Consider the following 26297-nt stretch of genomic DNA (forward strand, 5'->3'; position numbering starts at 1 on the left):
CAGTGCGAACTTCCGGCTCCCTTGCCCCGCAGCAGAGCTCATATCCGGTTCCCGTGCCCCGCAACCGAGCCCACTTCCGGTTCCCGTGCCCCGCAGAGCCTCCATCTCCTTCAGCGCTGACTGGACTAACAGCTGTGGGTCGCCGTCCCGACCGGTTCGAGAGCCGCGAAATTAAAGCCGAGCAGCCTGGGGAAGGCAGAGGGTCCGTCCATGTGTTGCTGGCGGTTGTGTGCGTTGGCGCTGCTGCCTCTGCTGGCGGCCGAACTCTCGTCGGTGCCTGAGGCGAAGCTCGGCCCGCCCGCCCCCCTCAACCGGAGCGCCTTGGCCGGCCCGCTCCCCGGCAACAACGCCACCGGCACCGCCAGCACCACCGCCGCCGCCTTCGGGAATATCGCCTCCATCCTGCGCCACTTCTCCACCCTCAAGAACCTGGTGCTGGTCGCCTGCGCCGGGGCTTTCCTCCTGATTGTGGGCCTCCTGGTCAGAGTCATCAGGTAAACCGTCCGGGGGGGGAGGGAATGTGCCCAGTGTAAATGTCACCTGTAGCGTCAGGTAACCCCCGGGGGGAGGTGGGGTCATTGGCGTTGAGAAGCAAACGGACATTGAGCGGCCAAGGTCCTGGACCGCCCACAGCAAGCGCTGGGGGGAAAACCTCAGCAGGTCCTGGCAGCCTCAGAGTTAACCCTTTGAGCCCAGCTTGACCCTGCTTTGGTGGGGAGCTAGAAGGCACTGCCCTGAGAGTGGGAGGGAGGGAGAGAGGGAGGGAGGGAGAGAGAGAGGGTGGGAGGGAGGGAGAGAGGGTGGGAGGGAGGGAGAGAGGGTGGGAGGGAGGGAGAGAGGGTGGGAGGGAGGGAGAGAGGGTGGGAGGGAGGGAGAGAGGGTGGGAGGGAGGGAGAGAGGGTGGGAGGGAGGGAGAGAGGGTGGGAGGGTGGGAGCGAGGGAGTGGGGGTGGGAGAGGAGAGGGAGGGAGGGAGGGGAGAGGGAGGGGAGAGGGAGGGAGGGGAGAGGGAGGGAGGGAGGGGAGAGGGAGGGAGGGAGGGGAGAGGGAGGGAGGGAGGGGGGAGGGAGGGAGGGGAGAGGGAGGGAGGGAGGGGAGAGGGAGGGAGGGAGGGGAGAGGGAGGGAGGGAGGGGAGAGGGAGGGAGGGGAGAGGGAGGGAGGGGAGAGGGAGGGAGGGAGGGGGGGGGAGGGAGGGAGGGGGAGGGAGGGGAGAGGGAGGGAGGGAGGGAGGGGGAGGGAGGGGAGAGGGAGGGAGGGGAGAGGGAGGGAGGGAGGGGGGGGGAGGGAGGGAGGGGGAGGGAGGGGAGAGGGAGGGGAGAGGGAGGGGAGAGGGAGGGGGAGAGGGAGGGAGGGGAGAGGGAGGGAGGGAGGGAGGGAGGGGGGAGGGAGAGGGAGGGAGGGGGGAGGGAGAGGGAGGGGAGAGGGAGGGAGGGGGAGGGGAGAGGGAGGGAGGGAGGGGGAGGGAGGGGAGAGGGAGGGAGGGGAGAGGGAGGGGAGAGGGAGGGAGGGGGGAGGGAGGGAGGGGGAGGGAGAGGGAGGGGAGAGGGAGGGAGGGGGGAGGGAGAGGGAGGGGGAGGGAGAGGGAGGGAGGGAGGGGGGAGGGAGGGGGGGGGGAGGGAGAGGGAGAGGGAGGGGAGAGGGAGGGAGGGGGGAGGGAGGGGGGGGGGGAGGGAGAGGGAGAGGGAGGGGAGAGGGAGGGAGGGAGGGGGGAGGGGGGGAGGGGGGGAGAGGGAGGGAGGGAGGGAGGGGAGAGGGAGGGAGGGAGGGGAGAGGGAGCGGGGGAGGGAGGGAGAGGGTGGGAGGGGGAGGGGGGGAGAGGGAGAGAGGGGGAGAAGGAGGGAGGTTCAGCCTGGGGGGCATTCAAAAGGCAAGTGAGATCTGGTTGCCCGAAAAGGGTCAATGCGCAGGGTCACAGGGGAGGAGGCGCACTGGAATGCTCACTCGGACAGCTGGTGAAGGCGGGGATGGGCTGAATGGCCTCCCCTGACCTGAGCTGTGAGAATTTGCCCCCCGGTGTTGGTGACTGTCAAAGGGCTGGAGAGAGAGACAATGTTAGACAAGTGAAGGTGAAGCTTCTGGGAACAATAACTAGGGACAACGTTATTTGAAGGAAGCCAGCATAGATTTAAAGGTAAATGGGGTTTAACTAATTTGAGGGTTTTGATGAGGCAATAGAGAGGACCTGGGTGTATATGTGCAGAACTAATTAAAGGTGACAGAGCATGTTGAGAGAGCAGAAAGCATCTGGCACCCTAGGCTTTATTAATAGGATACAAAATCAAGGAGTTTACGTTAAACTTGTATTAAACACTGGTTCAGCTTCACCTGGAATATTGCAGCCAGTCCTGGGCACCACACTTTAGAAAGGTTGTGAAGGCATTGGAGAGAGCGCAGAAAATATTCACTAGAATGATCCCAGGGAGGAGGAATTTCAGTTATGTAGGTAGATTGGAGATGTTGGGGTTTTTTTCCTCGGAGAAGAGAAAGCTGAGAGGAGATCTGATAGAGGCATTCAAAAGCATGAGGGGTCTCGATAAGGAGAAACTGTATTCATGGATGGAAAAGTCGAGAACCAGAGGGCACAGATTTAAAGTAATTGTCAAAATAAGCAATGACGATATGAGGAAAAACTTCTTCAAGTAGCGAGTGGTTAGGATCTGGAATGCACTGCCTGAGTTTGTGGTGGAGGCAGATAGAATTAGGACGTTCAAGAGAGAATTAGATTATTATCTGAAAAAGAAGAATGCACAGGGTTACAAGAAGATGGAGTGGCACTAGGCGATTGTGCTTTTGGAGAGCCAGCATTGGCATGATGGGCCAAATGGCCACCTACTGTAATATGTGTGCATGTAGAGATGCAACTCATTTGGCCAATTTAAGGTCATGAAGATTCTTTCTATTTCCATTACAAGTTCCTATGTCAACATTTTTAATTGAAACCCACTATTTATAACCTTTCATTGTAATTGCACCTTCCTGGTGTTTAAATTTTATTGCACCAGTATCGGCATGCAAGTTGAGGAATTAAAAACAGGTCTGGCAGTGTCTGCGGCGAGACACACAGGCTTAACATTTCAGGTCAATGACCTTTCAAAGGTGATCATCAACCTAAATGTTAACTCAGTTTCTCTCCCTGCAGATGCTGCCAGGCCTGTTGAGCATTTCCTAGTTTTATTTCTAATTTCCAGCATATGTGCTATCTTGCTTTTTAAGTTGAGGAAAAGGTGAGAGATATAAGATTTTTAGCACTAATCGACTGTGGGTGTGATACATGGGGTCAAGCTGGGTTTAATGGGTTGGTGTCTGGGGATAATTTCATGAGCATGTACAGATTTAGTTTGTGTCTATTTTCAAGTCATGCATTAAGTCCTTGTATTTACGTTTTCTATATTCTTATGCTGACGTTTGTCATGGAAAACTACTTGTAATGGTATTGCAACATCTTTACTAGAGAGATGTAATTACACTGACGAGTTTCCATTATGTGCTTAGGCAAAGGAATTTATAATGAGAAAAGTACCAGGAATTGCAAACAGATGTATGATTTACGATAGATCACTAATTTAATTTGATGTGCATTCTGTGATGAACTCCAATACTTTCCTTTATCGGCAGCCGGATATCAGGAGTTCAGAGGCCAGGAACTACAGTTCCCAGTGGGCCTCGGGCTTCCTGCGCATGTGCCAGCCAAGAGATGTCCGCACATGCACAGTTGGTGGTTTTTCTCATCTTTAGGCCGGAATCTGGCCCCTGCGCATATGCGCAGAAGAAAAAGGAGAAAAGTGAAGCAGCATGAAACTGCAGGTCAGGTGACCTGAAAAGGAACGCCACTGCAGCGCGTGTGTCCCAGGGAGCAGGACACGGGTGGGCGACAGGGAGAAGGTCCCAAACAAGGGTGCCAGACAGAAAGAGGTCCCAGAAGGAAGTCCCAAGTTAAGGGACCAGGACAGGAATCTTGAAACAGGTCCTGTTAAGTAAAGTTAAAAGTAAGGAGCAGAGAAATAGACTCCAAGTTAAAGACAAAGCTGCAGGGAGCAGACTTGAAGCAAAGTGGGCTCGAGAGAAGCCCAGAAGATCCAAGAAGGAAGCTGAAGGTTGGTAACCCCGTGCTGCGGGTCATAAGGAGCAGTGGTGTTCTGCTTGGCATGGCCGAAGATCTGAAAGTGTGCTTGGAAGGTGAAACTTGAATGTACACGGCGATCCAGAGGAAAGGAATCTTGAGGCATTTATTGCTCATCCCAAAATGCCCTTGTTCAAAGGGCATTCAACAGTCAATCACATTGCTGTGGGTCTAGACAGACCGGGTAAGGACAGCAGATTTCCTTCCCTAAAGGACATTAGTGATCCAGATGAGTTTTTACAAAAATCATTTACATGGTCATCATATTTACATGGTCATCATTAAACTTCTCATTCCAGCTTTTTATCAAATTCAAATTCCACCATCTGCAGGGATTCGAACCCGGGTCCCCAGAGCATTACTCTGGGTCTCTGCATTAGTAGTCCAGCGACAATACCACTATGCCATTGCCTTTGAGTGGGAGTGACTTTTGGAGAGAATTACAAGGCAAATTCATCAAATATAGAGATTAAAAACCCTTGTGAGAAAGAGAGTTTCAGTGAGACTGGTTGGCTGATGATATGGCAAGTGTCTAGGTGGGTTGTTGACAAATCCATAGAATCTGCTTTGGTCATATCTGTCATTTACTTTGGAGTGTGGTGTGTCTGTCCACAGTTTACCAATTGGTTCACATGTACTGCATACTTACCCTGAGTATTAGAGTATAAGGTAGATATGGTAAATTGTTTTATCTTTCCGAATTGGTATTGGTCTGTAAACAGATAGCTGGGGTTAAGGAATAGTGAATATTTGAATCATTTTGTGTTTGTACTGGAACCTTTCCAACCTTTTTGTCTGATGTAATAGTTCATTTTTCCTTGTTTAATAGATGCTTTATTGTTTATGTTAAAAGTTCATCAGGCTCCTGTGAATTTGTTCAGTAACTTTACTCCACGATTTCTTTTAAAAAAAGTTAGGATCTATCATGCCAGGTTTCACCCTGGGATCTGACATGTCGGTTATTAGCTAGGATCATAATTCATAATGTTAGCTGTTCAGAATGTGGTGAGAACTGCGATAAACTGCTGAAAGAACAAGGCAAGCTAGCAGTTTGCTGTCCCAATTAGGTCACAAGTGACTGCCTAAAAATTCTGCTTCAAAATTTTGATTGTATTCAGAAACTGTCATGTTTGTGGATGAGTCAGCCATGTGCAACAGAGGTTTTAGAAATTTGGTACTGAATTGTAAAATTGACCCTGAACCCAATCTGATCTTGGACTGGGTGAAGATTGGCCAGTCTACATTCCCTGTCTCAGTCCTTCTTGTCTGTGTTCTAATTTCACTCACTACCATGGGCTACTATTCCACCTTCGTCCCAAACTCTCTATACCTCCATCTTACATTCTGTCAATTGAAATTGGAACTCGTGATACTGTCCTTCAGGTCAAATTATTTTCTGAGGATTTGATAATGGAGCTCTGCACCACTCTTATATCTTCTCTTCCTTCTGAGATGTACAGGCTTTTAAAACCACCTTTGTCACCCTGCCACCAGTAATTATCTTGTCTGTACTTCGTTCTTTTATTAACCTTGGTTTTCAATATTGGCTCTGTACTTTCACCAGTGTTTCTCAATAGAAATGTGAGAGAACATCTTTTTATAACTACATAAGCATGTCTCTCGTGCATTTAAGAAAAATAAGATATGGTGAATGCCGTCTATTGTTTACCAACCTACATAGCCATGGAGTGGTAACATGGTTTAAGCCATTCGGTTAGCTCCCCCAGTATTTGGAGAGAGGTGATCTTGTTTATTTTTCACCCCTCTACAAGAGCAAACTCTTGCCAGCTTTTCCTTCCACAGCAACTAGCAACTGACCTGAGAGGCAAATAAATACCAGTAAAATAAAAGCTCAATCTCTGTGTTCTCTCTTGACACTTTTATCAAGGAAGGCAAGTGACTTGTGTAATACTGCCAAATCTGTTGTGTTCCAGACTGCCCAGAAATGCCCGAATCTAGATAAGTACACAAAGTACAGATACAATAGGTTCTTTCATTCTGTCGTAAAATTCATTTATACGGCTGACCTTGTGTGTTTATAACTAGGCCATGTAAATACATAATCCAAGTATTTATTCAAATTTGCGAAAACAAAATACTGGAAATCTGAAATAAAAACAGAAAATGCTGTAAACACTCAGCGGGTCATGCAGATCCTGTGGAGGGGGAAACAAAATTAACATTTCAGGTCAGTTGAGGACAAAGGAAGACATTCTGGAGACACAGGTATGGAAGGTGAGATTGCCAGAATTGGTACAACAGAGAAACTGGAGAATGGAATAACCTCCTTGTGGGAAGAAGGATGGGAATCAGTAGATTTATAATGAACAGTAGTAAATAGCCTCTCCCCAGAAATGGAAACAGGGAGGTCAGGAAAGGGAAAAGTCAGAGCGGGATCATGTAAAGAGTGGAAACTGGAAGCATAAGTTCCAATGTGGCCATCAGTTTACTGGGAGGAGACTTCGGTAGGACTGGAATAAGCGTGATCAAGATGGTTCCAAAGATTAGACTTTTTAAATTATAAAGAGAAACCCCTAGAATTTAGTGTATTTTTATTGGTGACAAGTCTACTTAGAAGCAGCATAATCCAAGTCTCAAGGTTCAGGACAAGTACAATATAGGTACATCAGTTGTTTTAACTTGGCCTTTAGGACAGAATTGGCAGGCACAAATACAAAATTAATGAGCCTCAAGTCAAAGTAGAGATTAGGAGAATTGTTTCTCTCAAAATAATTACATATGGATCAGACTCCCAATAAGGTCAATTTAAGGCCATTAGAAAAAGGGTTTTACTGAACAAGGAATTGAAAACTAAAGGAGGTATGTAGACTGATGGTCCAATATTTATGCAACACTATGGTCCTTGTATAGCACTTTGGGAGAGCCTGGGACATTTTAAATGCCCTATTCATATTGTAGAGTTTATGCTGAATTGCTTTTGAAAATCAGGGAGAAATTTTCACACTTCTATCTTCTTTTGAGTGTTCCCTTGTCTTTCATAGACCTTGGCCCCTCGAAAGATTTAAATTGGTGATGAAAATTGTCTATAGCCTTTATGGAATGTGCAGACTGAGTGGGCCAAATCACTTTTCTTTTTGTCCTTTTGTCTATGACACCTTTGGCAATCTCTTCTTTGCCTCCATCTATCTCTGGCCCTCTATCCAGCTCAGGTAGTCCCACCCCCCTCAACCAGCTTATATTTCACCTCATTTCTATATTTCCTCAGTTCTGATGACGAGTCATACGGACTCGAAACGTTAACTGTATTCCTCTCCGCAGATGCTGTCAGACCTGCTGAGTTTTTCCAGCTATTTTTATTTTTGTTTCACTTTTTCTTTGTTCTACTTTTTTTTCAGGCTGTTATTTGTTGAGATCATTACCAAAAGCAAGTTATTTAGAAATAAATTTGGCTATAAACTAAGTGGTGTTGCAATTATTATCATGAACTTTTCTACATCACTGTGGCTCAATACTGAGATTGGATGTGTGTTTAGTGTCAGCTCCCACCATCATTGCTACTGTTCTGTAACAGTGGCGAAAGAGGCTCTTTGTCATGGTGGATTCTTGTAAGCTTACTATTCAACTGCCAATACTTTCTAGCACTTCAACATTAAGTGGTCCTTTTTTCAGTTGGAATGGACACATCTTTGATCACTTCTGTCTTATAAATAATTAAATGTTCTTGCCCTCAGGTCTGGAAGAAAAATCAAGAAAACGAGAAAGTATGATATAATTACGACTCCAGCAGAAAAGGTGGAAATGACCCCGCTCAAAGAGGATGATGATGATGATGAAGATGCAACAGTGTTTGATGTAAAATACAGCAGGTACATCATGGAATTTTCCAGATTTCCCTCAAATCTCAGCACTAGTGTTTTTAGTACAATGATTTTAATATTTGAATTACTCAACTATGTGCGTTCTATACCAGCGGAAGTTGCATTCATACATGTGTCATTAAGAAAATATTCCTAGTGAATCAAAAGCCCAGTCAGATTTCAGCCATGGATTTATGCAGTATTCCTTCTTGTACCCATTAAGACTAACCTCTCATTTAATCAGGGACACAGACTTCATAAGAGAGAAGACAGTTTAGATTTAACTACTTCATGTGGATAATCTTGAATGTGTGATATAGACCACACAGGGACATATGTATGATTTGGAAGATTCCAAATAGATTAAAGAAATGTTGAGGGACAGAGAGGTAAAAGCATCTTTTAACTTTGGACTGACTAGATTAACTGCAATGATTTTGTGCAGTCCTCTACTATTTCTCTAATCTCCTTTTTTTAATGTATGTATCAAATGGGAAATATACTGTGGCATAATATTTATTAATAGATGTTTTCATAATATAATTCTGAACAGTACTTGTTCATCTCTTAGAAATTAAGTGTAGAAACTGAATAGAGTCTTTCAGTCCTCAGAAAGTTAATGGGGGATAGATTAGTGCCTAATGAGGTATATTGGTGGCATACTAAATAAAATAATTCAGTTGATTATTCCTATAGTAACTTCTTTGTTGAAGACTTTCAGATTTCAATGTGAAAAGCAGCATCTCTGTAATGTGATGATACTTAATGGATTATGGCAGTTAGCTGAATAACATGAGGTGAAAAGCTGCCTCATGTACTTTTTAATTTGCATATCGAAGCCATTAGCTGCAACTTCCGACATCCTAATTCCATTTGGTATGAGCTGTTAATTTCGTGGTCAATGATCATTCAAAAGCCAGCTGCTGTAAATTTTCTGAATGTTTTTTTTGTTGGGAAATTTTGCCCCCAACCCCCACCCATGATTTTCATGTAAATTGACAAATAACCTTTGTTTCAGTATTCATCAATAAAAAGTCATTTCTAGTTTCACACAAAACACATTGGGGTTATTTGCAATGGCAGTTTATAGAAGGGACTTTGCCATCAACAGGGATGCTGTTACAATTCAGGCTTTTTTTCCATAACAGTAATCTATGTTGACAGCTAGAAGACACTCTATACTCAGGCAGAACCTCTTATGAACTAAAATTTGTGTCTTTATTCTCTAGCAAATAGGTTAATCCCAAATTACAGTAAAAACTTTCTGGATGTTGTATGGAATACCTATCATGTTTTCCATTATAGAAGAAACTTTAAAAATGCCTATAAACAATAAATTCAGACTCTCATTATTTGACCAGTTTTACCTCTAGAAAAATATGACGCAAAATACAAATGCAAAAATATGTTCCTAGATTCTAATTCGATACAATAACCAAAACTTAAGTTTTGTGGTGGACAATAGCAACAAGCCATAAAGCTGTCCCAGTAAAATTCCACCATTTTGGTGAACCACACCAGCTGGGAGTGTGTTTCTCGGGACTGAGATGGCAAGTTCAAGCTTTGTGTCTCAATTTATGATTTGCAGAACATCTTTTGGAAGCATATAATATCATTAACACAACAGAGAAAGGAAACTTAAAACCGGTACTTTGTTTTGCCAGAGAAGCAAAGATAAGATGGTACACATTTTAGAGTTATGAAGACTTATTTGGGACTGGTGCCAGGAAGTACATATTAACACAGCATGATCAAACAGTTGGAAAGCTTTGACGAGAAGGATGATGAATACTGGACACTCAACTCATTTAAAAGAAACAGCTGCAAGGTCTACTAGAAAAACATAGAATATAGGAGCAGGAGTAGGTCATTTGGCCCCTCGAGCCTGCTCCGTCATTCAAGATGGTCATGGCTGATCCTCTATCTCAATGCCATACTCCCGTGCTCTCCCCATGCCCCTTGATGCCTTTAGGTTCTGATGAAGGAAGCGCATCTTGTGCTGTTACTGCATGTCAGGGGAGTAGCGAACTCTGTAAATATTGATAAGTCTTTCTCTTACCCAAAGGTTCAGACGATGTGGTACAAAAGCAGAGTTCCAGCAGTTTATAATTGGGTTCCATAGCTTCTTTGATGGTTTGGTACATGTTCCCAATTATTTATAATCCAATCTCATTGTGGGAAATCATCCTTTCTAGGAAATGGCATTTGTTCCACTAGATTAACTATCTGTAGTGCCTTTCAGGCGGACAGACAATTATGTAGAGAGAAGATTTTTCTTGCAGATTTTTTACGTCGCCTGTAAGTGAAGGTTATATAAGATTGGACTTGTGTCAAAAGTTTTGATATCAGCTGAGAAGAGAGCTTTCTACTGAAAAGAAATTCATTCTGCATCTTGCAGAAAACAAATCTTGTTTATAAGTTATTATTTTGATGCCACCCTCCACAGTTGTAGTCAAAATGCCATTTGTCATCCTTGAAAGGACAGGGAATATGATGGAAACTACTAAATGGCATTGATAACAATTGATCTGCTGATTGCAAAGATGCATTAAAAGGGAGCTAAACTGATGGTGTGGGGAAGATATTTCTTGTTTTTAAATATTGAGCGCTCTGCAGTAAGGAGAAAAAGGAAAATGTGGGGGAAGAATGGATTATAGAAAATTGCCAAGAAGAAAAGGCTTAACTCTGGTTGCAGTGGGGGGTTGCCCTAAATGTTAATATAATGAACACAACATGAAAATTGGCCTTGTAATCTTCAGGTCTAAAAATATTTGAAAGCCACAGGACATGTTTCTCAGTCTGATGCACTTTCATATCATGCTTCATAAACCTAGCCATTTTGTACAGAATAAAGTCAGGCAAATTGAACCAATGCTCATTGCAAAGATATAACAATGGGTAGAATATAGGAACAGGTGTAGGCCTTTCAATCTCTTGAGATTGTCATTTAATTAGGTCATGGCTGATCTGCACCTCAACTCCATTTATGTCCTGTTGCTCCATATCCCTTGGTAACCTTGCCTAGTGAACAGAATTGAGCAAACTCCCCTAATAAGTCATCTTGGGTACCAGCAATAATGTTGGAAAATATTTCATCCAATAAAAAGACTTCATTCAGACCACAAAGGGGTGCTGTTCCTGAGAGGAAGGTGTGTATGTTACATCAGTGTACCAAACCTCCCTGGCTTAGAGTAATTATGTTAACTGTGTGTTAAGTGACAAAAAAAAAACTCTCATTCCACTTTCATCAAAGTTTAGATGATAAGATTTTGATAAGCTATTCCCCTTCCTGCAGCAGGCTTCATTTTTATGCAGTTGCTTCTGATGCCAGCTGTGTGTGTGTTCAGTTTTCTTTTTGTTTCTTCAGAATTTGGCAATGCCCTGTCCTAAATCAGCTAAACCTGTCTCCTTTCCCCTTAAACGCAATCCACTGAGAAGCGGGATCAGAGAGGATTATGACACAGGTGAATGAGGATAAAGTAATGGATAGGGCAAAAAAAAAAAATCACTTGGTAGAATTAATAAAATTATAGACTGGTTGCAACATAGGAGGTCATTTGGCCCATTGTGTTTGTGCCAGCCCTCTGCAAGAACAATTTAACTAGTCCTTGTTCGTTCCACTTAGCCTGGCATTTTTTTCTCTTCAAGTGCTTACCCAATTTGATTTGAAGGCCTGGATTGAATCTGCCTCCACCCACCTCGGTTAGTGAATTCCAGATCATAACTACTCGCTGCATAATAAGAAAAGTATTTCCTCATCACCGTTGGTTCTTTTTCCAATTCTGTCTTGCACTCTATCGCAGACCTTCCCTTTTAGTCTTTAACCACCCCCCCACCAACCTTTTTCACTTACTCGAGACCTATCACATTTCTACCTTTACCCAGTTCTATAAAAGGTCATTGATTTGAAACATTAACCCTGTTTTTGTCTCCACATGCACTGCTTGACCCGCTGAGCGTTTCCAGCATTTTCTGTTTTTTACTTTGGATTTCCAGCATCCACAGTATTTTGCTTTTGTGAACTTTACTGTGCTATGCAATGTTATAGACTATCAGGCCAGGGTGATTTGGAACCGTGAAATGAGGTAGGAAAGGTGACTAGTAAGGTACCAATGATACTTATTGAAGATTCCAATTTGCCAGACATTGGCTAAGATAATAATGCTTCTACTGGTCAGACAAGGAAGGAATTTCTAGACTTAATGAAATACTGTTTTATGACTTCATTTCTAAAATAATGAACAAGTGGTGAAAACATCCTGGTTTTGATTTATTATTAATAGGGACAATTTTTTAAAAAATCATCAACACAGTGGTGGGTGAGGTTTTAAATACCAGTGATCATAAGGTGATCACACTTGACATAACAAGAATTGGAAAGGCCACTAAAACCAAACAAAATTGCCAGATTTTAATAACACAACTTTAAGTGCCTCACAGGTTTTGTCAGAGTGAGCTGGAATATCTGAAAGTGGCTGGGGAAGTGGAGCTCCTTCAAGGTAGTGACTCTGGTCCATTGCGTTCATTGTGTACCCATGCGAGGGAAAAATAAAAGCTCAAAAGCACTCCAACCTAGTTGAATGGGCAAACAAGCAACACCTAAAGAAGGCCACGAAAGAAAATGATACCAATTAGAAAAGATTCATGCTTGAAATTTAAAAAGGGTTCAAAAGAAAAACAAGGACGAGAGTGGGGCCACTAAAATTGGGATTGAGTGATGGCATGATGACTGATGTTACGCAGGTTGTCAAAATATTAAGTGCGTTTTGCTGCCTCCGGTGGTACCACAGAGGAGACAGGTGACCTGTTTGAGTTGGAAGAGGAATTATAGGATGTTGTAGAGGTAAATTGTGACACAATTCACATTACTACAGCAAGGTTGCCAGACAGCCATGCAGACTTATGGCAGATAAATTTCAGGGTCTGAATAAGATGCAGCTGAGATCGCTTGAGGAAATAAGGGAAGAAATTGAAAGAACTCTTGAGATTTCTGGAAGATTTATGCCAAAATATTGGAGGGGTACCTGGGGACTGGAGAATGGTGGATGTTTACCCTTTTTGTACATAAAGGTAATAAAAGTGGCTTGGGGAAACTACAGACTAGAGCATTTGACATCTGTTGTTTGTAAGGTTCTGGAAATCCTTATTAAAGAGGAATTTATGGATATAAATAAAAGCATAAAAGATGGGCTGTGTAGTTTCATGAAGAGGAGGCCTTTCCAATCTAATTTGTTGGTTTTCTTTGAGGGTGTGTCTAGAGTTTGATGGTAAGGCAGCAGATGTAGTTGGGATTTTAGGAAGTCCTTTTCGCACAGTCCCCTAGTGAGGCTGAAGCTGTGAATAAAGCCGCAAGAATTAATGTAAGTAATTTACAGTGAATGTGTAGAGAATACATTGTGCCTTTATTACCTCCAATGCTCTCCTGGCCAGCCCCCCACCTGCTACCACTGAACTCCTTGAGCTGATCATGGTCGGAAGAAAATTAGTTGGATCTTGGCCTTCCAACATCCAGACGTTCCTACATTCTGAGAGAGTTTGTCCAAAACCCTCTTGGCAGTGGGATTTTCATCTGATGATTCTAATGGAAATGCTGCTGGCAATGAATATAAACAGTTTACCACAGTGTCATTTGGCCCTGACTGCAGGCAGTTTGCTCTGTTGCCTTAGCTGTACAAATTAGCATTATGCTTTTTCACTGCTGCCCTGCACATCCTACCTCTCCTGATTTGGGGAAGTTCGCAGGCAGGTTTGCAAAATCACATTTGCGATTTCATTGCAATCGTACAGATGCAAATTTCACACACACATTTCCCTGTCATCACTGAATTTGCATAAATTGGCTAATTGAGCAGAAGAGCAACCAGAATATTAATGATGTAACTGCTTATAAAAGGAAAATAGGTTTAAAAGGAAAGTCCTATGTTTCAGAGCATTGTTTTAATGAGTTCTCGATAATTTATTGAATGAGAGAACTTTACCATAATTACTGATTTAAAGTATGCACATACTGTAGTGCAATTGTGCAGATAAAGTCCCACCTTCACATTTAAGAATAACCTCCATTGTGTTGTGTGGCACCATTACCATGCTAAATGGGATAGATTTCAAGTAGATGTAACAACTCAAAACTGGGCATCCATGAGGTGCTGTGGGCCATCAGCAGCAGAATTGTATTCAATCACAATATGCGTCACTTCGTGGCCCAGCATATTCCCCAATCTGCCATTACCATCAAGACAGGGGAATCAACCTTGGTTCAATGAAGAGTGCAGGAGCACGTGCCAGGAGCAGCACCAGGCATATCTGAAAATGAGTTGTCAACCTGATGAAGCTCCAATGCAGGATTATTTGCATGCTAAACAGCATAAGCAGCATGTGATAAACAGAGCTAAGTGATCCCACAACCAATGGATCAGATTTAAGCTCTGCAGGCCTGCCACATCCAGTTATGAATGGTGGTGGACAATGAGACAGCTAACGGGAGGAGGTTCCACAAATATCCCCATCCTCAATGTTGGAGGAGCCCAGCACATCGGTGCAAAAGACGAGGCTGAAGCATTTGCAGCAGTCTTCAGCAAGAAGTGCCGAGTGTATGATCTACCTCGGCCTTCTCCTGAGGCCCCCAGCATCACAGATGCCAGTCTTCAGCCAATTCAGTTCCCTGCACGTGATATCAAGAAATGGCTTAAGGCACTAGATACTGCAAAGGCTATGGGTCCTGACAACATTTTGGCAATAGCTCCTTGAAAACTTGTGCTCCAGAACTAACACGCCCCTAGCCAAGCTGTTCCAGTGCAACTGCAACACTGGCATCTATGCAGCAATGTGAAAACTGGCCCAGGTGTGTCACGTACACAAAAAGCAGGACAAATTCAACCAAGCCAACTCCACCCCATCAGCCTACTGTCAATTATCAGTAAAGTGATGGAAGGTGTCCTTGATAGTGCTGTCAAGTGGCACTTATTCAGCAATAACCTGGTCATTGACGCTCAGTTTGGGTTTCGCCAGGGTCACTCAGCTCCTTGTCTCATTACAGCCTTGATCCAAACATGGATAAAAGAGTGAACTCCAGAGATGAGGTGAGACTGACTACCCTTGACATCAAAGCAGCATTTGACCAAGTGTGGCATCAAGGAACCCTAGCAAAACAGGTCAATGGGAATCAGGGGGATAACTCTTCGCTGATTGGAGTCATACCCACTCAAAGGAAGATGGTTGTGGTTGTTGGAGGTCAATCATCTCAGACCCGGGATATTGCTGCAGGAGTTCCTCAGGGTAGTGTCTTGAGCCCAACCATCTTCAGCTGCTTAATTAATTACCTTCCTTCCACCATAAAGTCAAGTGGGGATAAGCGATGTTCAGCACCATTTGCAACTCCTCAGATACTGAAGCAGTCCGTTCCATACGCAGCAAGACCTGGACAATACTCAGGCTTGGGCAAATAAGTGGCAGGTAACACGGCACAAAAGTGCCAGGCAATGACCATGTCAAGCAAGAGAGAATCTAACCATCTCCCCATGACATTCAATGGCATTACCATTGCTGAATGTCCCACTTATCAACATCCTGGGAGTTACCATTGACCAGAAACTGAACTGGACTAGCCATATAAATACTGTGCCTACAAGAGCAAGTTAGCTGCTGGGAATCCTGTGGAGAGTAACTCACCTCTGTCCACCATCAACAAGGCACAGTCAGAAGTGTGATGGAATACTACCCTCTTGCCTGGATGAATGTAGCTCCAACAACACTCGAAGCTTGGCACCATTCAGGAAAAAGCAACCCGCTTGTTTGGCACCCCATCCACCACGTTAAACATTCACTCCCTCTACTATCACCGCACAGTGGCAGCAATGTGTGCAATTTACAAGATGCACTGCAACAACTCGCCAAGTCTCCTTCGACAGCACGTTCCAAACCTGCAATCTCTACCACCTCAAAGGACATGGGCAGCAGATGCATGGGAACACCACCACCTGCAAGTTCCCCTCTTATTCACACATTAGCTGACTTGGAGCTATATTGCTGTTTGTTCACTATCGCTGGGTCAAAATCCAGGACCTCCCTCAACAGCACTGTGGGTGTACCTACACCACATGGGCTGCAGTGATTCAAAAAGGCGGCTCACCACCACCTCAAGGACAATTAAGGATGGGCAATAAATGCTGGCCTAGCCAGCAGCGCCCACATCCCGTGAACAGTTTTTTAAAAAATGGTTTAACCAATTATATTTCTGAGCCGTATTTCCGTGCTGCATGAAACAGAATTTGCAATTAGCCTGAACTTTACTGGAAAGTTTTTAGAGCCTCAACGGCTCATTCTGCATAGTGCCGAGCTTTACTCATGATGTATTCATCATAGGTGTAGCTAATAATTGGAACTGCCGGAATTTCGCGCTTTCTTTTCCACTGGTTGTGATATTGATTCCTCTGCACTTGATCAGTAGACCCTCAACAACTGCTCTATAAAACAGCAAGAGAAAAAATTTGTGCTTTGATTCGTGATTCTGATATGGAAATATAAAGTAACATTTTATATGACGCCTGTTTTGTTCTTCCAACAATGAGGACGTTAAATGCTGTATAAATGCAAGTTCTTTCAGCTGACTGCATTCACTTAGAGAATTGGCTTTGCATTTCTGCGTTTGGCAATTATCCCAATGAGAAAGATTTGCCTACATAGTTAAACTGATGTGATTGTTGAAGTATTACAGTATAATAGCTGTATCTCCAACAGACTCGATTCTGTGACAAAAATTAGGTATTCATTTCTAGTTTTGATTCAAATCCACTTGCAGGGGCTAACCAGATTTTTAAAAAAAGGTAATCAGATTCCTGTCCTAAATATATTTCAATATAATGTTGCAAGCTTTAATTACAAGCTAATGAAATGAATAATTCAAGTTTCAGCAATACTGTGTGGTTCAGTTTTCCTTTTCAAATGTGATGTGATCAGGTATTCAAAATCCAGATAATCTTATTTACACTTAAAATATAAAATAATTGAATTGAAGTTTCATTGAAAGAAAGGACCAGACAGTTTGCAGTTCCTGAAATAGAAATTGATTTACAGTTTCCAAAAAGCTATTAGATTATTTATAAGCTGGTTTCTCTGTGATTGATTTTTTTTTCCCTCTCTTTTGTCCTTAGGTGAAGATTTGTATGAAATGACTGTATTACATCGATGGCCAATCACACTGTGCCAACCACCAGTCTCAATAACCTTCTGGATGAAAAGTGGGTTTGACTTGTCATCTGTGTATCAGCTTTCCATTCAGCTTCTTGCATATCACAGACAGAAGTGTATAGCAAAATTTAAATTCTCTTTGTCCAGTTTATCACCAGAGCAATACTCTTGTCTGTCTCATGTGGACTTTGTAGAAAGCTTTTTTTAAACTCTATTTTATTATAGTAGTATGTGTTTTGAAGTGCATCGGATTTTATTTGTATGTATGACACTAGTTGTGTGTTTGTGCTCTGTCCAAAGACTGAGGTGAAATGGAATGTAGTTTAGCACTTAAATGGGTTTGCAGGGTGAGGTTTAGTGTTAGATCTTTGGTTTTAAAATAGTATACACACTGAAAGATTGTGACAGCACGTGGTCACTTTTTAACATGTCTGATTCTTTAGCTGTCAATAATTTGACATGAAATCTTAAATGTCACCAAGTATCCAAGTTCAGATTGACCGTTTTCTATATAATACTGTGAGCATTCCCAGGAATATTTGCAATCCAAGCATGAATACTTTTGGGGTGGTGGAGCAAATCAATTGATTAGCAGATAATTGGTATGTATTTTGTAGGAAAATTGGCTCTACATTGTCAATGTGGACTATTCATAATGATCAATGCTCATGTAGGGCAGGACCTAATCCTGTAGGTTATTTGAGAATTAGTAATATGACATTTATAATTTAACACTACATTAACTTGCTTCTGCTTGCAGGAGACAAATGCACAGTGAAAATTTAAGCAGGGTGCAACATAAATGGCTGTGGTGAAAGCAGTTACTAAAATATGGATCAAGGTGGTGCAGTGGTGTACACTGAAGTACTATTTGGTTTATTGGCCATAACACCCAGTTTGAGCCTCCACTTCCAACATTTCATTCTAACTGGCTGCGTCAGTTGATGCTGTTCAAACTACAACCAGATTAGGCTCTGTATACAGGAGTACATATAATTATAGTTTAAGCAAGGCTACTGTAAAAACTGAATGCTCGACAGTTCTTCAGTTTTTTTGCGTTGGGCAGATTTCCTCTAACCACAAGCACCTCCATTTCGGACAGTACTTTGTTAGATTCCAAGTTTAAATAAAAAATCATGCTGTGCCCAGTTGAGCAGTTTCTGGTTCAGGGCTGGGCTCCTGGAACTATTCTTCACAGCAAATAATGCACTACGTTGTACCACAGTATTGTTACTAGGTTGCTACAGTGTATTGGTACCATTACACTGCATGCAAATTTGCACTCATAGCAATACTTGTGCCAATACCTTCCATTATTCAATGATCTTAATTAATCATCTTAAGCTCCTAATACTGGCATTACCATTAATTGACATGCAACCAGTGCCTCATCCAAATTTTCCATTACTCGCAAAGTTCTTTGCAGGCTCAATCCATGATTCAAAAATGCAGTCTAATTCAGAGTGGAAATTTCTCATGCCAATCACTGTTTTACTGGAATTTAATGAATGGAGGGAAGAGTGCATCTATGCAGTTGTGTGTATTTCACACATTCATTGTTACATTTTAAGTAGCTCCTCGTGTGAGCACTGCATTTTTAGCATTTTCCATTTGTTACTAGAAGCGGTTAACTCAACAGAATGCAAGTACTTTAGTACTTGATGAGAGGACCAGTATCACCAAAGATTTTTTAAAAAGACAATCCATCATCAATTAAGTGTGGAAGCCCAAAATGATCGACGCAAAGGAACTGGAGCATTCTCAAACTTGTTTTTCCCTCAAAGAATTAAAAGCCAGATGGATGCAGGACATGAATACTTTAAGTTTTGTCTCACTGATTTGTGTCATCAAGAAGATTGAGAACATGCCCTCAACCATACCTCTTAACTGTCCTCTTTTAATCCAAGTGGACTAATTATAAACAGTACAGTCAAGAAAAGCAGCAGAGCCCTGTGGTAGTGAGAAGCTGATAACTTCTGCTGATTTACCATTTCTACCAAAAGCTACATTCCAGCCTTCAAGTGCCAACTCAAATTGTACCCTTTCAAGATATTGCATGCTGAACTAATTAGCCTGTCACATCAGTTTAAATTGCTGCTCTGTCAATAACTAGTAAACCAAAAGAGCTCAATATCTTCACACCACCATGGTAAAATCCAGCATTTGCGCATCAATGCAGGATTGCTAAATCTGCACTAACAAAGGGGTTCCACTATTTAATTATGTAGATTATGTCACAAGGTGCTTGACATTCTCATTGCTATCAAGTGTTTGTGCATGGTTGTTGAGCAAGAAGAGGATGGCACCTTGCTGTGAGTTGTGTTAAGAATGACCACTTGGATGAGGTGCCAGAGGGTGAGGGCAGGGTTAGACTCTGCCATGATGTCCCTCAGACTCACTCTCCCAATGCTCCTTGTCAAGGAAAGACTTGTAGTGTCTTTCACAACCCCAGGATGGCATAAAGCATTTTACAGCCAGTCAGCTACTTTTTGGAAATGTCACTGTTGTAATGTAGTCTTGGCTTGGACCTGATGAATAACTGCTTAGATGAGGGAGGTGGTGGCATAGTGGTATTGTCGCTGGACTGGCGGAATTTGAATTCAGTAAAAAAAAATATCTGGAATTAAAAGTCTAATGATGACCATGAAACCATTGTTGATTGTCGGAAAAAACCCATCTGGTTCACTAATGTCCTTTAGAGAAGGAAATCTGCTGTCCTTGCCTGGTCTGGCCTACAGACTCCAGATCCACAGCAATGTGGTTGACTCTTTTAAAAAAAAAAAAAGCCCTCTAAACAAGGGCAATTGGGAGGCAACGACACATCCCTGAACAAATAAAAAAATTTAATAAAAAAAGGTATCAATGGGAAACTGATGTCCTTACTCCAAAATGAGTCAACGCTTTTGCGGCGGCGGGGGTGGGGGTGGTGGCGGAAGTTGAGGAAGGTAAATAGGAACATTTTAACTGGTATGAGAACCGTCTCGCAAAATAACATTGATTTAGTCGATGACAAGGGAGTGGACTCAAAATGGCCAATAACCCTGGAATCTTTCTAATAAAGTGAGGTCCTGTTATTCGTAGCTTACGAAGTTATCCTGAGATTTTATTTAACCCACGTCCAAATCTATACTAATTAGAAGATATAAGTATATGTGTGTACATTACCTTACCTGCAAAAATGTGCCCCTACTTAATGACATTTTGTCCACTGGTCAATGAATTGGAACCAATGGGGCATAAAGGCAAGGTAAGCACTAGAAGAGTAAGGGCAGCCATTAGTTTTTTATGCTAAGGGTTTAATTTAGTGCGGAGCAGCTTTATCACGTGGGTATGTGTAGCACATGTGTACGTTACCTCATCAATTATCAGTTACACATAGGTTTAAATTTTCCATTTTAAGTGCCACTTTGTACCGTATATTGACAATCAGCATCGCTTATTAATGAGTATTGACATTTTAGTCAATGGTCTTTTATGTCTATTATACAACCAATGTTTAAAGAGAATTTGGAAATGAGCAGGAATTTTATGTATTTGAAACTATCTGAAGTTAGTTGATAAGGTCAATTTTACTGATTTTTATCAAAATTTTATTCTGTGTTACACTACTGGTTTTATGTTTACGTCTTGTTTATACAGAAGGAATGATTTTAATATCTAGATTTTAAGCCAAGTACATTTTGTTTTTGGAAATTGTTTGTTTAGACATTGTCAGAACAGTAATTTGAACTTGTTTGTGGAGCAGATTGCAATATTCACATTAATGTTGTTTAAATTCTTCAATGTTCCTAGCCAATACAAAATGAGCTTGTTACTGACTTGATGAGGCTGTTTCTTCTTGGACTTTTTAAATAGGCACAAGGTTCCTCAGAAGTGATTAATTTTTGTTAAGGCACAAGACAGTGAATGATGTAATTTTTAGGGGGCACATGTTTAAAAGTAATTTAAACTTCCACAAAATAGGAGTAAGAAGGGAAATCGAATATTTTTTTCACCCATGGGATGGCAGAGTTGTAGGGCAACTTAGCAGGGAGGGACTTTAAAGCAGACAATATAACTGAATTCAAAAGAGGAACCATCACATCTCAGAGTTGAGTGGGTGTAGTTGATCTCTGAAAATAGGGCAGATTTGCTGGATCCAAAGGCTTTTTGTTTCTACACATTACATTTGTGGCATGATTGTACAGCTAAAGCTTTTCAAACAATTCTCAACCATTTTCTTAATTTAAAGGCGTGCGTGACAATTTTTAGAATGTTCAGGTGCAGTTGGAATGCTGAATTTGCACTAATGTAAAAGGAGTTTGCATGCATTTCATTACACGAGCAGTTGTGGTGTTCAGAAAATCACAAACTGAAAGCCCCAGAACTCCTTTTATACTGGTGTAGCATGGCCTCCCAAATCAACAAATAGTTCATGCAGGTTGGCAAGTTACAATCTTTCAGTGGCACTAACTGTGAAATTATTTTTTTAATACTACTCATATCAGACCCATTGTAAAGACAAACGTTCACTTTTTTTTTATTTTTGGATCATTAAACTGGTTCAACAAACACATCGTTTTGGCTGTTGCCACATGCAAAAATGTGCACCTACTTATTAATAGTGACAGTTTGTCCACTGGTCCGTGAATTGCGACCAATGGGGCATAAATGCAAGGTTATCACTAGAAGAGTAAGGGCAGCCGTTAGAAGCTTTTTTACGCCAAGGGTTTATTTCAGTGCGGAGCGTGCAGCTTCATCACTATTGGCTATTGGAAGTTGTCAACCAGTATGTTTGAAGAGGCAATTAGATAGTCACTTTCAGAAAGATATTTGTGTCTGGGGAATGAGCAAGGAAATGAAATTAGAGTAGATTTTCTGTTCATGATGAAGGGGCAGCAATTCATTACAAACCAAAGATCCTAAAGCAAGCTAGATAATTAAAATCCTGCAGTTACTTTAATCATGTTTTTCTCACGTTCAGTGAGAGCGAAATCTTTCAACTGTTATTTTCCTCAAAAGAATGAATTTGAGCAGTTGGTTGTCTCCATATTTTCATCCATTCCGCCTTCTGGCGATCGGTAGTTTCTTGTTCAAGGGTGGAATTGATTTGAATTTTAAAAATGCACAGGTAAAGCTTAATTAAACACCAAAAACTATTTTCCTTTGAATCTGATAACAACGTGGGAAAGCCCATGATTAAAAGTTTGCATTGTTCATTCTGAAAATGTGTGAAACTTTGGCAGTCTATTTGGAAAAAAAAACATCAATGTTTTATCTTTGGAAAACTCCTGCCTTGGTAAAATTCAATTGAGATGCTCAAAAGATGATGGCCTTGTTATGAAACTTTAAAATACTATTTGAATCTCAATATCATTAGAAATAAATTGAATAATTGTAATTCAATTTTCTATAAACTGGGTAGCCATTTTTTAGTACACAGCAGACTCTCACAAACGTGTTGGTTAAGGACAATAGAAGAACTTGCTTTTTAAGTGTTTTGAGATCTTTAATGCCTACTAAATTGCTGGAACAGGTTTAACACCTGTTTTGAAGGATGGCATGTCCAACAATACTTCATTCTGTCAATACTGTACTGGAGTTTTTCAGGTCCTATAGTGGGATCTAGTCAAAACTTGCCAATTCATAGGCTGGTTTTTAATTCATGGCTTTTTTACTTTAAATGTAGCTGAAACTAATGACAAATGTGCACTGCAATGGTGCGCCAAGTTATGTAGAAATGACGGTTGATGATTCAGTTATTCCTGGTCTGATATTTTTTGGTTAGATGGGTGTATAATTCAGGAAACCATCGCCATGCTAATCCACATATACATACCTTTTGTTCCTCTTTTTCAAGCAACTTATAAATTCTTTTAAAAGGGAATTTCAGCGCATTATTTCAACAACAGTTCCTGGAAGAAAGTTCCATATTCTACCAACCCTCTGCTTAATTTTTTTCTTACCTGCTATACAGTTTGTGCCTTCTAGTTTCCAGTGGCTGACATTGTAATAACTTCCACAGTTTACCTTATCACAGCTCCTAATCTTGAAGACCTCTATCAGGATGTCCTTGACCTTCTCAGCTCTTGTGAAAAAACCCTTGCTCTAATCTTTCGTGCCTAGCAGTATGTATTTAAATAGCTATTTTGAAAACCACAAGATAGGACAGACTCATAACTTTGAGCTGTTCAGCCTTGATTAGAGGGAACGAAGCCAGGATCTCATTCAGATATGTAAGATAGGTAACTGTATAAAACATTAAATCCAGGCAAGGGGCCATCAGTTAAAATTGACGAAACTTAAATATTGGAAAATTTTCACCCTGAATGATCAACAGCCTTACAAATATGATAATCGAGACAAAATCTCAGGAATAATTTAAGGAACTATTGTAATGGGGGAAAACTAGATTCTCTCGGGATGGGTGAATTGAGAGAATCTGAATGATTCCTCTTGCGAAAGGTACACTGATAACCACCTTGAATAAAAACAAGAAGCGTTGGAAAAACTCAGCAGGCCTGGAGAGAGAATCAGTTAACTCTTCTTGTCCAATATGGCTCTTCTTTCGAACTGAGGATACCAACTTAGCCACTAGAGGGTGATCTGCTCATCAGCGGTCTTGAATCAGGTTCACTGCAGTTAGAGCCACTGGCTCCACAGGCTAATCACCCTCTGCCATGTGTAAAACTAACCTCAGAGGCAGCTTTAGTTTTTGGATAGTAATGGGACCAAGGGAATAGGGATAGAATTTTTGAGGCTGTGTTAATGATTGAGACAAAAGTATGCATGGTAAGAGATAGGCACTAAACAGGATTCTCTCTTTCTATTAAACCAAAGTGTCTTAGTTTCAGTAAACTGCTCCTTTAACTTTGGCTCCCAGCATTAATCCTTTTAGCAACTTTTTTGCTGTCGCATTTTATGACTTCCTGCACAAATAGATGATGTTGCACGATAAAAACTTATTTCAAAGTAATATCTCATCTCGTCTTCCTTCTGATTTATCACTTTCTGGATTTATTATTAATAATGAAAGGTCGAACTGCTTAACCTTTGGTCTTGGACCACACCAGAACAGAGAAGTGGTTAAGTTTCTCATTAGAACATCTGTTTCACTCTAAAGATGAATTCAATGTCCTCATTGCATATTTGTAAGAATATTCAAATATCAGCATGTAGAATGTTCCTAGGGGAAGTTAATTTTGGGAAAGTTACCATATCACTTAAAATTTTGAATACAGAAAGTGAGGGAGTTCAAAACTAGCAGCCATAAATAGTCATCTCCAAATATTAGCGGTCACTTTTGCACATTAAGGATGTGCAAAACTGAAGAAAAAAAGTGGAAGGTACAGCACCAGTAACTGATTTTAAACAACATTGAATATGCAAGCCAGGCACCCTCACAATTATGGTGATCCCTTCTTTGAGCTAGAATGTTTCTGTGAATATACGAATCAACCTAAAGCACTTTGCATCCATGTTAGTTCCTTTTGATCTTCACTTACATTTTGTATGTTATAAACAAAATATATCTACAAATGCCCATGGTTGTGACCCGTCTCTCACTCAAGCTGACCAAACATGCCACACTAATGTTAACCATGTTCCACTGACTTAAGAAATATTAATTGTATCGAGACGCTTCTTATTATACCAAATTAATCAAGGGATTGGGAGGACAGAATTTAAATATTGTTTTGCGCTTAGAAGTTGTGTTTTAACTTTTCACATGGGTGACATTCTGTACTTTAATATCAATTTGCTCAACACACCCACACTTCTTTTCAAAATTTTTATTGCAATGATTATAGGACACTGGCTGTTGAACTGCACTTGATATGCCACTAATTTATGGTCCATTTTGGTTTGTTACGCTGGAGCATTGTTATATCAGAGTAAATTTAAATTGTATTTGTCTCTTATGGTTTCTGGAATTACTAACTGGATATTTTGGGTAGATTTTTAACATAAATGTCTCTTTTTTTAAATGTGTATGTAAAACAGAAACTGGAATGTTAGCAAATCTGTGATTTGGTTATCTTTTTTGTTGCAATCATGCTCTCTTATTAATAAATCATTTATATCTTTACTCTGAGAATTCTTGCATTATTTATTTTGGTTCTTGGAAATCCAACTTAATTCAGTTGACTAGAGAGACTGGTCAATTTTACATGTTGTGCTCTCCCAGAAGAAATCTAGCATGGTTTAACAGTTTGTAACACCCGTAGTCAATTTGTTCCATTTCCACACTAGAAATGTCAAATTGCCAGTTGAGAGAAGAAAAATATTACATCCTTATCAGAATGGTCACGTACTCAAGATATCCCAAATCACAATAAACAATACAGTGGCTAGTATTTTTGTTTTAGAGGTGGTGTTTGAGGAATAAGTGTTGCTAGGACATTGGAAGAACTCTCCTGTGCTGCTTCAAAAACTATGGGGAATTTTTTGTATCCACCTGTACAGGAAATTAGGGTTAACGTCTCCTGTAAAAGATGGCCCTTCTCATTAATGCATTGAAGGATCTGCCTAGATTACATATTCCGTTTATAGAGTGGAGCTTGAGCCCTTAATCTCAGACTGACGAGTGCTACCACTGAACCCAACTCCAGCTGACGGGCCTGTGGTCTGATCACTGGCCTATGCTTGCTGTACTTGCATGTTAACTTTAAGTAATCTGGAAGGCAAATGGTATGTTATCCTTTAGTGCAAGGGTGATGGTGTATAAGAGTAAGGAAGTCTTCCCTATCCACCGACAGCATCTCTCTCCTGGCAAATGTCTGAGGCTCAACCAGATGGTTCGTAACTGTGATACCATATTTGACTAGGGATGAGTTTCTGCCCACATTATCTGCACCATTAGCAAGACTGCCTATTTCCACCTCTGTAACATCACATACTCCTGAAAACCTCATCCGTGCCCCTATGTTACCTCTTGACTATTCCAAAATAGCTGTAATATCTCCGTAAGTGGCTTGGTGTTACATTTTGTTTTATCATTCCCTTGTGAAGTACCTTGGGACACCTTATTACATTTTAGGTGTTAAATGGAAACAAATTGTTATTTTGATACAATTATATAGGGCTTTGGTGAGACCACACCTGGAGTAGTGTACAGAGTTTTGGCTCCTTATCTAAGGAAGGTTACATTTGCCTTAGAAGGAAGGGATGCTGCTGAGGTTCACGATTGATTCC

At 41.4% G+C, this 26297-nt stretch overlaps 1 protein-coding gene across 1 annotated transcript; it reads left to right on the plus strand.

The window, feature by feature from the left end:
* The first annotated feature begins 170 nt into the window (after window positions 1-170).
* fam174b (family with sequence similarity 174 member B) lies at window positions 171-25191 on the plus strand. Its single transcript, XM_078530017.1, has 3 exons — window positions 171-494; window positions 7812-7946; window positions 17087-25191. Exons 1-3 carry the CDS (start codon window positions 211-213, stop codon window positions 17088-17090), a joined length of 423 nt encoding a protein of 140 aa, XP_078386143.1. The 5' UTR covers window positions 171-210; the 3' UTR covers window positions 17091-25191.
* The last annotated feature ends 1106 nt before the right edge of the window (window positions 25192-26297 follow it).

The sequence above is a fragment of the Cetorhinus maximus genome, chromosome 26 (assembly GCF_964194155.1).
Source record: "Cetorhinus maximus chromosome 26, sCetMax3.hap1.1, whole genome shotgun sequence".
NCBI classification, from domain to species: Eukaryota; Metazoa; Chordata; class Chondrichthyes; order Lamniformes; family Cetorhinidae; genus Cetorhinus; species Cetorhinus maximus.

Excerpts from the sequence above, each read along its gene's own strand:
- fam174b (XM_078530017.1), top strand. The coding sequence starts at position 211 with ATGTGTTGCTGGCGGTTGTGTGCGTTGGCGCTGCTGCCTCTGCTGGCG. Across the intron at positions 495-7,811 it reads CTCCTGGTCAGAGTCATCAG|GTCTGGAAGAAAAATCAAGA; the intron begins GTAAACCGTCCG and ends TCTTGCCCTCAG.